General features: G+C 35.7%; 1 protein-coding gene across 3 annotated transcripts in view; it reads left to right on the top strand.

Moving 5' to 3' along the window:
- Positions 1-17,424, top strand: part of SMC6 (structural maintenance of chromosomes 6) — a 68,078-nt gene that overhangs the window by 24,092 nt on the left and 26,562 nt on the right. For all 3 annotated transcript variants that reach the window (XR_005372147.1, XM_038560825.1, XM_038560826.1), the window contains 11 exons: positions 138-218; positions 1,199-1,300; positions 5,609-5,728; positions 5,831-5,929; positions 8,924-9,070; positions 9,360-9,448; positions 9,622-9,786; positions 10,165-10,343; positions 11,589-11,793; positions 14,886-15,000; positions 16,224-16,384. Coding sequence is in view for 2 of the 3 variants with exons in the window: in XM_038560825.1 (XP_038416753.1) it covers positions 138-218; positions 1,199-1,300; positions 5,609-5,728; positions 5,831-5,929; positions 8,924-9,070; positions 9,360-9,448; positions 9,622-9,786; positions 10,165-10,343; positions 11,589-11,793; positions 14,886-15,000; positions 16,224-16,384 (1,463 nt within the window). In the remaining variant the exon portion in view is untranslated. The remainder of the gene's footprint in view (positions 1-137; positions 219-1,198; positions 1,301-5,608; positions 5,729-5,830; positions 5,930-8,923; positions 9,071-9,359; positions 9,449-9,621; positions 9,787-10,164; positions 10,344-11,588; positions 11,794-14,885; positions 15,001-16,223; positions 16,385-17,424) is intronic.

Below are 17,424 nucleotides of genomic sequence, written 5' to 3'. Positions count from 1 at the left end.
TTTATATATTTACCATAATACTCTAACTTTAGTCTTCTTGATGACACCATAGGTGAATTGTATTCTGTATTTCAGTTCATTTATTCTTAAGGTATTAAAATGAAATATGCAAAAATAACCTCTCTGGTTTGTTTCAGGTGGATAATCCAGTTTCTGTTTTAACACAAGAGATGAGCAAGCAGTTCCTTCAGTCTAAAAATGAAGGAGACAAATACAAAGTAAGGAGCACCAAAGGAAATAAGAATTTATCAAAAAATAATATATTATAGATAAGGCATATATACCAAACATAACTCTTGCCCACATAATCAATGTTGAGTGGTTTTTTTTAAAAGCCACCTATTTACAGTAATATTGTAGGGCTAATTTAGGAAAGTTCTAAGTACGATGGAAGTATAATTTTCTTGGTAAATTCTTGCTTTCACTTTTTGGCTTTTAATTTTGAGAGAGAATGGATTATTCTAAAATTAATCTTTAAGGAAATTCAAGGGAATGATTGGCCATACATAGTAACATTTAAACCTTAAATTATTTAAAACTTAAAAAGCTAACAAGAAATTTGACTACTACTTATGTTGTAATTTTTTTTTTTTTTGAGGTTCCAAGTAGCTTTAATGAGCCTGAGCACCTCTTATGTTGTAATCTTTGGGTTTCAGGATTTCCTTTTCTAAAAATTCAAGATCCAGCAAGATCAAGAATACAGAAGTTTTCTCTTTATTCGTATTTGTTTAAAGAATGAAATAATCAGTGAAAATGAGTTTTCAAGATGGTGTTATTCTTCTACCAAAAGTGTTTTCTTTTTTTTTTTTTTTAAGACTTATTTATTTATTCATGGGAGGCACAGAGAAAGAGGCAGAAACATAGGCAGAGGGAGAAGTAGGCTCCCTGCGGGGAACCTGATGTGGGACTCCATCCCAGGACCCTAGGATCACACCCTGAGCCGAAAGCAGACACTCAACTGCTGAGCCATCCAGATGCCCCACAGAAGTGTTTTCTTACATGAGCTCTTAAGAGCTTTGGCAAATGAATGTGTAGATGTGAGCAGAGTAAGTTAAGTAAATTTTAGGTGTGAAGACTTGAGTGTGTTTTTATTATCTTTTTACATAATTGGTCAAAAATATTTGGAGACCAAAGTTTTGTTTTTCACAGTTCCATGGAAATTTACAAACTCCTAATTGTGTTTTTCTTATCAATATAGTTCTTCATGAAAGCAACTCAACTTGAACAGATGAAAGAAGATTATTCATACATTATGGAAACAAAAGAAAGAACAAAGGAGCAGATAAATCAAGGAGAAGAGGTTTGTAAACACAATGAAAATATTTATGAGATCAAATTCTTTTAGTATTTTTAAATAGTACTGTAAAATTATGTCCCTATAGATCTGTATTTATATAAAACTAATAACACTTTCATAGCACTGTATGAAATAGAGGAAGTGTGTTTTTTTATTTTCAGGGTATTAGCCTTTACTTTCTTTGTTTTGGAATAATGGGTATGTACACGTTTTCCTCTGTTAGGCTATAAAGTAGAGGACAGGGCAATATTTTACATATTTGTTAATATATGACTAATTGGTTCTACAGTAAGGTATCAGTGTAAGTAGTTTAAAAACTCTAATATTTCTTTTGATGGGAAAATAAGCACAAGTCTCAAGCTGATATTGAACATAATATTCACTTGTAATCATATACGGTAGGTAATTCTTTGATCACACTGGTAAAATGTTAGCATTCATTAAGCACCAATAGCTTGGTAGCAGCTGTCACATCCATCCTCACCAGTTTGGCAGCTGTGCATATTTGTTTGACTTTGCAATTAACTCAAGCCAGTGTGACTTAATTACTTTTTTTTAACGTCTGCTATATTTTCTTCTTGTACTTTCTTCTTCAGATTCCTGAAGATCCAACCTTCTGTCTGATAATCAGAGACCTCAAAATCATAAGGCTTACATTTCAGCTTTTCATCCCGTACATTAAGCCCCACCAATTTTTTTTTAAAGATTTTATTTATTTATTTATGAGAGACACATAGAAAGAGAGAGGGAGAGACACAGGCAGAGGGAGAAGCAGGCTCCATGCAGGGAGCCCAACGTGGGACTCAATCCCAGGTCTCCAGGATTAGGCCCTGGGCTGAAGGTGGCACTAAACGAGCCACCCGGGCTGCCCAAGTCCCACCAATTTTTGTGTGATGCTATATCTTGTTCTTTTGTTACTTAGTCAGTTTTATACAACCAGTTGAGCTTCCAGCTCTTTCTTAGCTTTTTCTTTGACACAGAATTGTACTAATGATTGAACCAGGTCAACCCTTTTACTTCAAGTTTTGAGGATTGAATATTTAAAGTTAGGTCTGTGGTTGTGTGAAAACTCAAACAGCAAAGATGAGTGTATTTATTTTTATTCCCCACAGTATCCCTTCAAACTCAGAAAATGTGGATATGGGGAGGCACTATAAACCATAGAATTAATCTTGGAATATCAGTGTTATTGGGAAAAGGAAATATTTGCATATTCAAAAATGTAATAGTATATGTTACATTTATTATTTTAAAAATAGCGTCTCAGGATCTTGAAGAAACTTGTTTGCTTCGGACAGCTAGAGGTTAAATACCCACTTTCTCCATAGTATACTTTATTATTAACTATTAAATATATTTTGATTATGAAGTTTAAGAAGCACTTCCCTATATGTAACAGAGTTCCTTATGTATAATATGCACATAAGAGGTTTTTTTCCTAATTAATTAAATGTCCTATATTCTCAAAATAAACTCTGAATTTGAATAGTTAAATCTGTAGGAAGTAGTATGTGAAGGTTAGATAGAAACTGGAAGGTGTTCAGTCAATAAATACCAAGTTCCAGTGTGTGCCTCCTGGCATTGTGCTTTTGTCCATGGCCATATGACAGCAAATACGTAGCAGGGTTCTGGAGTCAGAGTATAGTGGGCACTGCTAAAGGACTCATGACTAGATTTGTGCAAAAGCACCTAAGAGGGTGTCAGTGCTGGGAAGCCGAGACACGGGAAGGATTTATTTGTTCTAAGGATGATGTTTAAAGTAAGAACTGAGGATGAATGATGCCAGGCAAGGGATGGGGAGAGTAAAGAAGGGTGTTGTTCCTAGGAATAAGAATCGCAGCATCTTGGGCAAGAGAGTATATGGTGCTCTCAGAAAGTTGAAAGAATTCCAGATTGGATAGAGTGAAGAGCACAAGAGTGAGAAAGAAGAAGCCAGAACATAGAGGACTTTATAAACCTAAGAGCAGTTGAACACATGAAAGTGGATGATTGGTAGATTACTCTGCTGTGGAAGAGAGTGAATTGCTGTAAGGGAAGAACTAACATAGAAAGATCAATAAAGAAAGTGTTAACAATCGTCCAGATGATGATAGCATAAGTTAGCAGTAGTAGTGGAGAAAAGAGTTTTGAAATGATTTGAGCAGGTGTTAAGTGGGACAGGGAGGGGTGAAGTTGAGACAGATAACAAGGGTGACCAAATGACCTCCAGATCATTGACCTGAGCAATAGACTGAGTTTCTGAAGATAGGAGTCTTGGGACGAGGGAGCCAGTCTTTCTTTTCTTTTTTTCTTCTTTTGAAAGTGATGAATTTCACTTTGAACACATTGGTTTTGAGGTTCTTATAAAACATCCAATTGAATAGAGGAGTGAGGAATGTAGAAGTCTGGCTTCAGTACAAATTTGGGATTCATCAATGTGTTGTTGGTGTATAAGCTGTGGGAATGACTTAAATTGCTTAAAGAGGACAGGAAAGTCCAGGCCTGAACCATGAAAAATGTTCACAGAAACCATAGAGGCCAAGAGAAGAGAATGTGAGAAGGCAGTAGTCACAATTCTGTGATATTCTGAGTGGCAGGCGCCAGAGGGTTTGACAAATAGTCCCTGTATTTACTGACATAATCTGCATAGAGGCCTGTGGCAAGACAAGTTTCAGGAGTAGTGAAAACGGAAATCAGATTTGTGGAGCTGAAAATGTGAGGAAATGGAAAAGAGAGAGAGAGATAACTTTAAGGAAACTTAGAGGGAAAGAGGAGGAGGAGGTACCCAAGGTTGGGTAGTGGCGGTTTTATTTGTGAACGGGAAAGAGAAGTGAAGATTTAAACGTGATAATGGAAGGGAGTCAGTGGAGAGGGCCAAGTGGAAACAAAGATGAAAAGATAGGGATGAAAAATGAATTAATTCAGACTTCCTGAGAAGGCAGAACCTGGTGGTCAGATCCAAAATCTGTGGGTAGGGGATGGGGGCTAGACTTCCTGACTTCAGTGTCAGGAAGCTACCTCCTCCTGTTTCAGATTTGTAAGTGAGGTCATTGGAAGTTGGAGACAGTGTCCTCTGCTGGCCACTAAATTCCCTGAAGGAGGAGGGAAGGAGAATGAGTGAGGGATTAGGGTGGTGGGGATGTATGAGGCTTGAAGAGAATGATAATGGATTGAAATAATCCTGGAGAATGGGAAAGTGACTGGTAGGGATGCATTAGATCTACAGTATGAGGCCTCCTTGAAGATGGTAAGCACGAGTGAGGGGGAGAGGCCATCTACCCAGGTGTACAGAATCTAAAATGTAGAGGCACTTTAGAAGCTATTCTGATGTCATTATATTTGTTACTTGTTGAATGATTTTATTATTATTTTAATTTTTTGAGAGAGAGTCTGCCTGTGCCAGCAAGCAAGTGAGGGAGGAGCAGAGGAAGTGAGAGAATCTCAAGCAGGCTCCACACCCATCACTGAGCTTGATGTGGTAGGGGGGAAGGGAGGCCAATGCTTGATCTCTTGATCTCAGCCAAAATCGAGAAGTAGAAGCTTAAGCGACTGAGCCACCCAGACACTCCTGATTTATTATTAAGGGAGAACTTAGATTTTTAAAATTCTAACTTAGGTTACCTGACTCAGTCAGTTGGGTCTTAATCTCGGTTCAGTCTTGGTCTCAGGGTTGTGAGTTTGGACCTTGTGTTGGGCTCCACACTGGGTGTGGAACCTACTTTTATATATATATATTTATTTTTTTTTTAATTTTTTAAAATTAAATTAAAAACTTATTGGGCATTTATTTATTTATTTATTTATTTTATTTGTGATAGGCACACAGTGAGAGAGAGAGGCAGAGACATAGGCAGAGGGAGAAGCAGGCTCCATGCACTGGGAGCCCGACATGGGATTCGATCTTATTGGGCTTTTAGAAATAAATTTCTTCTGTGTCTTCCATTATCTTTGGAATGAGTACTGGGTATACTTTGCCCAAAAGAACATAACTAGTCTATTAGATATGGAGTCAAGAGAAATGGGAAACTAAGTTTTATGATTTGTCTATACTTGTGAGATCTTTTAAAGTTTAAGGTTTTAAGATCTTTTAAGATCAAACCTTTGATCTTCATTTGAAGAGTTTCTGGCCATCCTTATAATACAGAAATTAAGAAAATAATTCACTTAGTAAAAGTATACCAAAGAACCAAATATTTTTATTTTCACCTTAAGTCATTTCCTTGCATATCTTTATAACTACCTGTTAAGATAGTGCATTCAAAAGAAATACATTTGTAAAATGTCTGTCTTTTCAATGTTAATAAGAAATATATCCTTTTTTCTTTTTCTAAGCGACTTACTGAACTGAAACGCCAGTGTTTGGAGAAAGAAGAACGTTTTCAAAGTATTGCTGGTTTAAGTACAATGAAAACTAATTTAGAATACTTGAAACATGAAATGGCCTGGGCAGTGGTAATTTTTACTTTATGACCTATTCATTTATGCTTTTAATATGTAGAAAATATTTGGTTACAGTTACTCTTACACATGATTTACTGTATAATTTCTTTGTAGGTCAATGAAATTGAAAAACAGTTGAATGCTATTAGAGATAATATCAAAATTGGGGAAGATCGTGCTGCTAGACTTGACAGGAAGATGGAAGAACAGCAGGTAATTTTTTAAAATACAGATTTAGTAAGTTAAATCATGCGATTACTGATATTAGACTATTTTAAAAGACCTACAAAAGTAGCAGTTTCAACTTATATATTTGTGTTTGAATTTATTACTCAAATGAACTGACCTAAATTTTTCTTCAAGTACTATCGTGGCAATTCTTTTTGATTTTATTATTTTTTTTAAAGATTTTATTTATCCAGGAGGGGTGGGGGATTACAGAGAGCATAACAGGCAGGGGGAGGGGCAAAGAGAGAGGGGGAGTGAACATCTTAAGCAGACTCCTCATTCAGCATTGAGTCCAAAGCAGGGCTTGATCTCTCGACCCCAAGATTGTGAACTGAGCCAAAATCAAGAATCAGACATTCAACCGACTGAGCCACCCAGGCTCCCTGGCAACTCTCTTTTAAAGTGTGTTGTGTTTGTATGTGATCAGCCAGTTGAGCCCAGTGATATAACACTTTAAACTCATGCATGTGGACAGTGGTACTTCCTTACCAACTAAAGATGCTACAACATGAAGCTTCTACTCTTATGTTCAAGATAAAAAGTCTTGAGGTGCTATGATAATAGTCAGCTGAGTACCATGAAGTATGACACTTCAAAACTGAGCACAATGCCTAGAATTTCCAGGGAACTGGGGAAGTTTTAGGGCCCAGAACCATCAGAAGATTTTGTGTAGGTGGAACACAAATGGAACAAGTTGTTAGGTCTGTTAAGGTTAATTTCAATCCAAGAGCCTAGGTGGAAACTGTTATTTATTTATATAAGATTCAAGAGTCTTCCACTGGGGCCTAAAGGTAGAAGTTGGCTGAATGGTAAATAAAAGCAGTAATTTTCTGTTAGTGGTGTGTCCACATTGACCTTTTTATCATATTGCAGATCCACTGTTTATACTCACCTTTTCATTCTTTTTTTAACGGCTTTATTGAAATAGAATTCATACACCATATAATTCACCAATTTAAAATTTGAACTTGAGTGTTTTTTTTTCCAGTATTTCACAAGGGTATATAGCCCACAATGCATAAGTCCTTGCATTTTGTCATGCCAGAGGTATGACAGAGCTAAACTCTTAGCTTTTTCATTTTTATAGGAGCCCCAGCTATTCAGTGTGGCTAATATACCTCTTAGTATTCTGTTCTATTCAAGTGCTTTGGGGCCCCAGGCTTAATTTATAGTATAGAATGTAATCTTCCCCACCTTTCTTTTTCAAATTAAGCGGATATTTTTTTTCCCCTTTAAGTGTTATGTTATATTGGGATGCCTAGGTGGCTCAGCGGATGAGCATCTGCCTTCGGCTCAGGGCGTGATCCCGGGGTCCTGGGATCGAGTCCACATCAGGCTCCCTGCAGGGAGTCTGCTTCTTCCCTCTGCCTATGTCTCTGCCTCTCTCTCTCTGTGTGTCTCATGAATAAATAAATAAAACCTTTAAAAAAAAAGTTTTATGTTATTAATCTATTAAAAGTAGGAGATAAATATGTAAAAATAACAGAAATAGGCCAAATTTCTTACTACCTCTTCAGGTGGTAAATGGAAGTTCAACCCCACCCACCTTTTCTCACTTCAGATTTTCATTTCTGTGAGAATATTCTGGAATTTTTTTCCCCATTCTCATTTCTTAGCTTGTCATAGAGGAAGACGCAAGTTACTTTTCTACTTGAACTCCAACCTAAAAATGGAATCCAGGGGCCCCTGGCTGGCTCAGCTAATAGAGAATATGACTCTTGATCTTGGGGTTATAAATTTGAGTCCCATGTTTGGTGTAGAGATTACTTCAAAATAAAATATTGTTTATTAAATTAAAAAAATAATAAAAATGGAATCCATTTTGAGTAATGTTCACTTTTTTTCAAATGGGAAAAGGAGGATTTTGAGGCGGGGTGATTCTTTAGTTCTGCAGGCCTTTGCCCCTCTTAAGCATTTGGGCACTCTATATAGTAAATGGTAAATTTCTGGAGGGTAAGAACTATCTTATTTTTTATTTGTATCCTTCCTACCATGTCATGTATTTTGACATGGTGATAGATTTTAACCATTCATGTATTTTGCATGGTGATAGATTATAGAATGACTATTAAGTAGAAGGAATGTGAAGAAATAGTGTCTACTACACTCTCTAGCTCTTTCTGGAAAACGTTTGCTGATCCCTGATCCTGATAGCTCTCATATTAGTCTCCTAATCCATTCCTATTGTCAGTGCCCCATTTTGGTTTCAAATTCATTTCGCTCCAGAATGTTAACTCTTTACACTCCAATTGTTTCCTTTAATTTCCCCTCCACCCTGTATGTGCTTCCAAAGTGATTTGATGTACAGATTTGGTCATGTCTTTTCTCTCTGTAATCTGGAGGGTTAAGTTGTAAGCTGATTTTCAGGGAGTTCTGGCTCTTCCACACTTCCGGCTCAGCTCCCACCACTACACTCTCAGTTTAAGCTCCAAGTATTTTCATTTTCAAAAGTAGTGTTATTATTGACTTTCTACATGATTTCCCATCTGCCTCTAACACCTTTCCCCAGCTTTTCTCTTGGTACATTTGGATTAATCTTTCTAGTCTCTGTTCAAATGCTGCTGCTGCTTTGAAGGCATTCACTTGTTCTGGCAGACCTCTGGGGTTCTTTCTCTGTGCTTCCATGATTATAAATAGACATAGCAAGCTTAAGCATTATTGTAACCAAACCGTATAATCAATTTAAGCAATCTGTTCTGCTGTTAAATTGTGTCTGTCTCCCTTTAATTGTGTTACTTGCAGACCATTGTTACTCTATCTTTATATCCTCAGAAGATAGCATGTTTGTTGGATAACTAAATGTGGAATTAAAAATTATATTTTAGTATTTTATATAATTATGTTTGCCTCCCTAATGTTTTGAGATTATTTAGTCTGAGTGAAACTAAGTTTGCTATTTGCTATATTATAATTTAAATTTTTTTTCCTGTTTATTGAAGAAAAGTAAAATCCACTCTTAACAATGTTATTTTCTTAAAGGTTAGACTTAATGAAGCAGAAAAAAAATACAAAGATATTCAAGATAAACTGGAAAAGATAAGTCAAGAGACAAATGCACGAGCACCAGAATGTATGGCATTGAAGACAGACGTTACTGCTAAGAAAAGGGTCTATAATGAAGCTGAGGTGAGAGAAATTTTTCCAACCTGGAATATTAAATACTTCAGATCAAATATAAAATACTGTCCATTTACTTTTAAAAGTAGAGGTTTTGTGATTCGTTAGAAATCTGTGCTACTTTCAGACTTCAAAAAATGTAATGGTTTCATATGGCTGTTTAAGTACTTTATTTAAAAAAAATACTTTTGCATATATTTAGCAAAATCTTCTGATTTGAAGATTTGGCAAAAGTGGATTTGAATGGGGTGTATATATATATTTTATCTTACCAAAGTGTGTCTGATTTTTTTGTTAGGTTTTATATAATCGTTCTCTAAATGAGTATAAAGCATTAATGAAAGATGATGAGCAGCTTTGCAAAAGAATTGAAGAACTAAAGAAAAGGTAAGATGGTTACTTGGCCAAGTTCATGATTACCTCATTTTAATACAGTGAACTCAGTGAAATATGGAGTATTTTCCATATTGTTTCTAAAGGAATTTTATCACATTGCTTTGTATTTTTTAAATGTTCAATTTTCCATGTAACATTTTCTACTTTGGGTTATTTACTATTAGTACCGATCAATCTTTGGAACCTGAACGATTGGAAAGGCAAAAAAAAATATCTTGGTTAAAAGAGAGAGTAAAGGCCTTGCAGGATCAAGAAAGCTCAATCAATCAAGAGATTGAGCAGTTTCAGCAAGCCATAGAAAAGGACAAAGAAGAACGGATCAGAATTAAGTAAGTTTCAACGACCTTAGAATGATTTTTTTCAATGATTTGAAAATAATGTGGTTTGGTCTTTATATGAAGAGAGACAATATGTTTTGTTGTGGTTGCTGTTTCTTGTATTGAGAAAATATTTAAAATTACCTTTCTCAGAGTTTTCTAACACTTGTAGAGCTGGACAATTTCTGAGATTTCTAGTCCTCATCCCTGTGGCATCATTATTTTCATGCTAAGTTTTGAGGACTTGAGACTTTCTCTAGTAACACAGTCATTTTCAATTTCGTCTTTAGTTAGCCGAGTCATTCACTGGCATGCAGGTGTTAGAGGGAAAGGCTGGATATTTCTGTATAACAGTATCACATATCTCTTCTGTTTTTCTGCTTTTTTTAGGAGGGAAGAATTAGATGTGAAGCATACACTGAGCTATAATCAGAGGCAACTGAAAGAATTGAAAGATAGTAAAACTGATCGACTAAAAAGATTTGGCCCTCATGTTCCAGCCCTTCTTGAAGCAATAGATGATGCCTACAGGCGTGGGCATTTTACCTGTAAACCTGTGGGTCCTTTAGGTATTTGTCACCATTTGCTTAGGATATAGGAAACTTTAAAAATAAGATTTTATTTTCAGGAAAAGATCTTCTGAATCTATGTAAGAGGTGCATAATTATATGTGGATTTTAATTATATTTTAAGAAATAATGATAAAAATCACTTTATAATTTCCCTTTATTTTTAAAGCATAAAGTAACCGAAAGCAAGAGAACTTAGGGGAAAAAAGGTATCTATAGGGTTGAATAATCTGATTTTTTCCCCTAAGTAAATGAATAAATAAATGAGCTAATTTGAATATTAATTAGTTGGAAATAATTGATTAGTTGGAAAATCCAGTGACATAGTAGTACAGTCAGAAGAACCCTCACCACCTGCGTTTTGTGTCACCTTTATAAAATATCTTTTCTTAGTTTCTATTAAGGTAGGACAACATTGTTTTTAAGTCCTTTTCAGGGACACCTGGGTGACTCAGTGGTTGAGTGTCTGCCTTAGGCTCAGGGCGTGATCCCGGGATCAAGTCCCACATCGGTCTCCCTGAAGGAAGCTTATGTCTCTGCCTCTCTATGTCTCTACTCTCATGAATAAATAAATAAAACCTTAAAAAAAAAGTCCTTTTCAAGTGGAAAACCTGGGTTTATTGAATTATTCATATATATATATATATATATATATATGATTAAAAAAATATTTGTTGAATTCTCCTGAGAAGTTATCTCTAATTCTGTAATATCATTAAGTGAAAATGATGCTGTTAATAGAAATATGTATTGTTGCTAAAGCAAGGTATTACTGTGTAAGTACAGCATTATACACGGTGTTAAGTGTTACAGTAAGGTCTCTTCATGTAAATGCTACGGACCTCTATACCGGGATCAACAGATGAGGCATTTTCTCTCTGTTTCTAAAATTTCAGTATTAATCAGTTTTACAGAAAATAATAAAGAATCTATAAAGAGTTTGGTTTCCTTTTCAAAATGCCATTCAGAGCCTGGAATAATATACACTTCCATAGAAAAACATCTGTTCATTTACACTGGAGTGAGTGAGGCAGTTCTTTTCACAGGATTTGATGGGTTTTCTCCCCAGTGTATCCAATGGATATATGGGGATCTCACATTTAGTTAACATAAGATCTGTAATGTCATGTAAGCTTCTTTATATGAAAATACTTTGGACGTCATTTATAAACTATTATAAAAAGATATTTACATTAATATTTCAAAATATTTATGGGCCTTTTCACAATTTTCTCTCACTTTTAGGAGCTTGCATTCATCTTCGCGACCCTGAACTTGCTTTGGCTATTGAATCTTGCTTGAAAGGACTTCTGCAGGCCTATTGTTGCCATAACCATGCCGATGAAAGAGTTCTCCAGGCACTGATGGAAAGGTTTTATTCACGAGGGACCTCACGGCCACAGATAATAGTTTCTGAGTTTCGGAATGAGATGTATGACGTAAGACACAGGTGAGGCATCAGTAGCTAAATGCCATTTCTGGTTTTGCTTAATCATGTCCAAGATAAGAAAGAATTAAGACATTTTTATGTTAACTAAATCTATAGTACTGATTTATGAAATTTCATCAAGCCACTTCTTTAACTTCAGTCTAGGTACTGGAGATACATAGCTAATTAAGACATGTTCCCTGCCCTTGAGCTCCTTACATGAGGTCTGTGGTGGGAGCCAGTACAGTGGAAGAGATGTGGTGGGGCATAGAATTATAGAAAGTGATACAGACCACAGCAAATTAAGGGGAATGTGGGGGTAGGGATACTAAAGAAGAGCTTTGGCACTGAGTACTTACAGTTCAACTCTTACGGTGCTTTGCAGATTCCATAAAGAGCTGTGGTCATTTTCTTTGATGACCCTAAAAAATTTTCTCAAGGGCACCGTACTTAAACCAGCCTCTTTGCTAACTGCTGACTGGCTAATCACTTTACTTCCAAATATAATACGTATTTTCTCTTTCATTCTTTGTCAGCTTTGGTAAAATTGGATCACAGAATGCATATGTAGCTCAGATGAGAGAGTAATTATATGTTGGTAGGTTAGCGAAGAAATTAGAGAAAAGAGGAAAAGTGATCATTCTTCAGACCTGATGAATTTGTCAAGTGACGGGTTAACTGCCTTTTAAGCAAATAGAATTCTATGTGCAAAATGCATAGAGCCATGACATAAATTATTCCGCGAAAAATAGTGTTTGCGTTATAGATAGCAAGGGCAGATTAAAAGCAGTATTTAGGGAGTGCCTGGGTGGCTCAGCTGGTTGTGCATCTGACTCTTGGTTTCAGCTCAAGTTACGATCTCAGGGTTGTGAGATCAAGCCCTGTGTTGAGTTCCACTCTTAGCAGGAATTCTGCTTAGGATTCTCTCTCTCCCTTTCTGCCCCTCTCATTGTTTTGTGCATAAGTATGTGCTTTTTCTCTCTCCAATAAATACTTAAATCTTTAAAAAAATAATAAAACCATTATTTAGGAAGAAATCAATAAAACTTTTTACTTAAATGTAAGAGAATGAAAGAATTGAGGGTAACCATTAGGTCTTTGGCTGAAGTGACTACTGAGCTGTTGTGCTAGTAATTGGTTTAGAAAAAGTGCAGTAAAAGTGGATTTGTCAATATTGGATAAGTCCTATTGTAGAATTGTCAACTTTGAGCTTTTAGGTTAGAAATAAGTATTTGGGAGTTAGAGGTAAACGGTTTTCCCAGTGTGCATGAAAATTTGGCCTTACATTAGTTTCTAACTTTGATTCCTGATTTCTAAATCCTGACAAAAGTGAAATTTCAGTTGTGCTACCAGACAACATTGGTTATGGTAAAAAATGACCCCTGTCAGGTTAGTTGCATCTAGAGTGAGAGAACTTGAGTGCTTGGTAGAATGCCAATATGGTGACTTGCAATTGGGCGTTTCCCTACAGGGGCCTTGGAAACTATCCCTGGGATATTGCTATGAGAGATTGACTTCTGTGAGGAATATCCTCCTATACCAGCACTGTCCTTTGGGAACCAGGAACAGGGTCCTGAACAGCTGTTGGGACTGCTCCATGATTTGTGTGTGGACTCCCATGAATAGGAATGCCTGGCACTGCCCTACTGGCACACTGTGTTTCCCAGTGATTGTATTTGCAGTCTCCCAGCAATGTATCACCTCCTGTGATGGGGTGCAGAGTGAGCTCCATTTGTGCAGCATGATGTCACTTCTTTGAAATAGGTGAATCGGTGTGCTGTGAAAGAGGGCCTCAGGAGTTAGGTAGGTTTGGGAGAGTGAGAGAGGAAACTGAACCAACATCCACTCAGGATTCAAACACTCGTGGTGACCACAGGATTTTTGGCTTTTTAATAGGTAGAGAATGTATACTGTTGGGTTAATACTACATTAGAATTTTTTAGAATGGGTAGATATTATAGAAGAAGAGGGAATCAACTGAAAAAAGTGCTACTTGGAAAGTAGTTCATTGATTGACCATGAGGCCTAGGCTGGAGGCGAAGAAAGTGAGGCCTGCAAGCCTCCATAGATCTGCTGGATGCAGTTAGCAGTTTTAATAAGGCATGGTCAGCTGGGAAGGCTCTAGCTGTAAATCGTGGGAAGTTCAAGGTTAATGGAGCAGCTCCAGGGCATGACAAACTCCATGTTTGCCTTTCAGAGCAGTTTGGTATTAGGCAGTTCAAGTTGGTGGAGTTCTAGTAGAAGAAGTTGGATGTTACTTTTAGGTGTTGACAGAATATTGACAAGTTGGGTACATTTAATACTCTCTCAACTTCAGCTGTCTACAGACATTTTGGAGGAGTGACTTTTTTGTGAAGAACTTTATCAGTACATATTGCAGTTCAAACGCATGTTTGGGCATGTTACTTTAATGTAGAAAGGAAGAATAAAACACCATTGGAATATTAAAATGAATCAGGCTCACATTAGTTAGACACATTAAGCTCACATTAGTTAGACAAACTCAAAAGAGGAGCCTGGAAAAGTGTATAGCTCCCCAGGAAATACTAGGAAGTGTTTCCTTTCCTATAAAGATGGCTTTATTCCCCTTGAAGTACAGGCTGCTGAACTGCTCAGTGTGCTGGCTACCCATAACTGTGTCTGTGTGCTGTGCACATCCTATCCTGCTCAGCAGAAGAGATGCTCTTTTTCTCTAAAGTTGTTATTCTATGTAGTCTCTGAATTGTATGCTTTCTTGCCAACTGATTTGTTGAACTGTTATTTTTAATTATTTCAACTCTCTCCTGAACCTTAAACTTTCCTACTACGTTGACTTCTCTCCTTTTGAAACATCCTAGGTCAGTGTTTTGCCTCCTCCATCTTAAGAACAAACTCCTTTAAATTAGAGAATAATATTATCAATCCCATGGTTATTATGAGGATCAAATGGGCTAATATTATTCATAATATTCTTAGAGTACCTAGCACTTAATATAAATGTTTGTTCTTTAAACCTATTAACAGATGTTTTCAAATGTTATATTTTCCATTGTCTTATCCAGTCACATATTAAAAAGATATATGTATAAAATTAAAGTTTGATAAATTAATACTTATATATTTTTGTCTCCTAGAGCTGCTTATCATCCAGAGTTTCCAACAGTCCTGACAGCTTTAGAAATAGATAATGCAGTAGTTGCAAACAGCCTGATTGACATGAGAAGCATAGAGACAGTGCTTCTGATCAAAGTAAGATAGGATGCTTGCTGAATTTTATATTACTTTTAAATTTTCAGAACTGGATTGGTTATATAAATTCCTATTCCCATTCTGTATTATAGAGGTATTAATATGTTTTACTACTGTACTTTTACCTCATAGGAAACCATAGAATAATACAGAGCTGGTTGGTTTATGCATTTTCTGCCTAGGGGATCTTTATACTTCTGGCTATTCCTCAGTAAATGTTTCACAAATACATACTATTTTGGTGAATGATGCTATAATTTTTTTGTTGTTTATTCTTATTCTATGTTGTTTATTCTTTTTGTTTATGGATTGGCTACCAAATTCATTTTTTATTTACCCTTTTATATGTGTATTATTTTGTTTTTAAACAAATACTCAATATTTTATGAGTTCTTTTATCAAAACTTTGAAAGTATAGTAAAAAGATCAGTATTTACTCTTCATCTGTGTATTCTTGGATTAGATCTTCATTGGCATAAATTTACTGAGAAAGAACAGGAAATTCAAAACATATCTAATCAAAACAAATGTAGAGTTTGTTTTTCTCATTAATGGTAAGGGAGAAGTAATCGTATCAGTAATTTAAATGTATATACAGTTGTTGCAAGGTCATATTGTAATTATTTGTGGGCTTTGCTCACTTACATGTTAGAAGGATACTTGAAAGAAAATAATGAAGATCTCTTGCCTGTCCCCAGAGGATAGATAGGCCTCCATTAAGCCTGATGCCCTTTTAACTTCTAGGGCTTATTTCCAGGCTTTCCTCACATAATTCAGCATATTAATCTTTTATTGCAATTTGCTGTTCACTGACATCTTTTTTTTTCAGGCTGTAAAAGTTATTTAGAAAAAGTAAGATTTGTATGAACTCTGGCCTAAAGTAAATATTTTCATGTGGAAATGTACTTAATGTACTAATTAATGTACTAAAAATGTACTAAAATTTTTAATTTTAATGGATAGTAATATTAGAACTTAAATCAATTTCTCATAAAGCATTGCTTACTCTGTCCTAAAGACTGTCAGTAGTTTTAATTCTTTGCATCTTGAGAGTTGATTTTCAAACTCTTATTTAACTTTCTGGAATTATTTTACTTATGTTTAAATAAATGTTTAAATAAGAAATACTTGAATCTTAAAATAATGATAGGTAACATTCTGAAATTGTGTATCAGAAATGCTATGGCATAACTTCAAAAATATTTTTTCCCCTTATTTTTCAGAATAATTCTGTAGCTCGTGCAGTAATGCAATCTCAAAAGCCACCCAAGAATTGTAGAGAAGCTTTTACTGCTGATGGTGACCAAGTCTTTGCAGGACGTTACTATTCATCTGAAAATACAAGACCTAAATTCCTAAGCAAAGATGTGGATTCTGAGATAAGGTTAGTGTCAGTATAGCGTTATTTTGGCATTCCTACTGCTTTTTGTAGGGTTTGGTTCCCATCATATTACTCCATTAGTTATTTCAGTGAAGGATTGTGAGTGATCTGTTCAGGCTTAAAAGATCATTTAGTTAGATGTAGAATTCTGGGTTGATGGTTGTTTTCCATCATTACTTTGACGATCGTATTTGCTAAGAGCACGAAGTGTGTTCCCTTGACCAGCTGATTTGCAAGGAGATAGGAGCTGAATTCAGAATATACATCAGCTATACCACTGTCCTGTCATTTAGCTCTGACTCTGCTCAGTGAGAGTTTAGGTGTGTTGGTTTACATTCTGGCTCAAGTTCTGTATTGTGTCTCTGACTGTATTTTGAGTTGCACTGTTCTAAGAAGGCCATTTGGCACAATTAGAACACATATCTAGAAAAATAGAGCTGCCAGAGGAGACAAAGTGAGAAGTTGAACAAAAACTAGTCAGTGTATTTAATGAAATTCATAAACATGGCAGAAAATATTTTTGGTACCAAAAAAAACATGATTTTCTAACAAAACTAATTCAGTTAACAGATTGATAGGTTGGAACTAAATTAGTGACCTGCAAGGCTTTCAGTAGAAGGACTTAGAACTTATCTAAAATAAACACCTAAGAAAAGTGAGTAAAAGTGAAAGTCTAAATGACTTGCAGGTGTAGGGGAAATGAGAGTTTTGTTGAAATCTCTTGCTTTCGAATAATTTTAGTCATTTTTGTGTGACTATGACAAGCAGCATAAAGAAAAATAGCCATAATGGATATCAGTCAGAAAGTTTGGTAAAACTTCTTACTTAGCAACAGAAAAAAATTGGATGACCAGCAACTTGGTGGCCTGGCACTAACCAACCCCACATTTGTCACTGAGTCTCTTTGATAGGGTATTTGTGTCCTAAGTCTTTAAAAAAAAAAAAAAAAGAAGTAAGGCACTTTTGGAAAAGATTGTAAGTATACCTCAGCAGCAAATTGTAATCTCTGATTCTAACATTTTAGTGCTAAAGGTTTCAAGTTG

Source organism: Canis lupus, chromosome 17 (genome assembly GCF_011100685.1).
Source record: "Canis lupus familiaris isolate Mischka breed German Shepherd chromosome 17, alternate assembly UU_Cfam_GSD_1.0, whole genome shotgun sequence".
Classification (NCBI taxonomy): domain Eukaryota; kingdom Metazoa; phylum Chordata; class Mammalia; order Carnivora; family Canidae; genus Canis; species Canis lupus.
The sequence above is the reverse complement of the archived record's forward strand: the minus strand, read 5'-3'. Positions and strand labels throughout refer to the sequence as shown.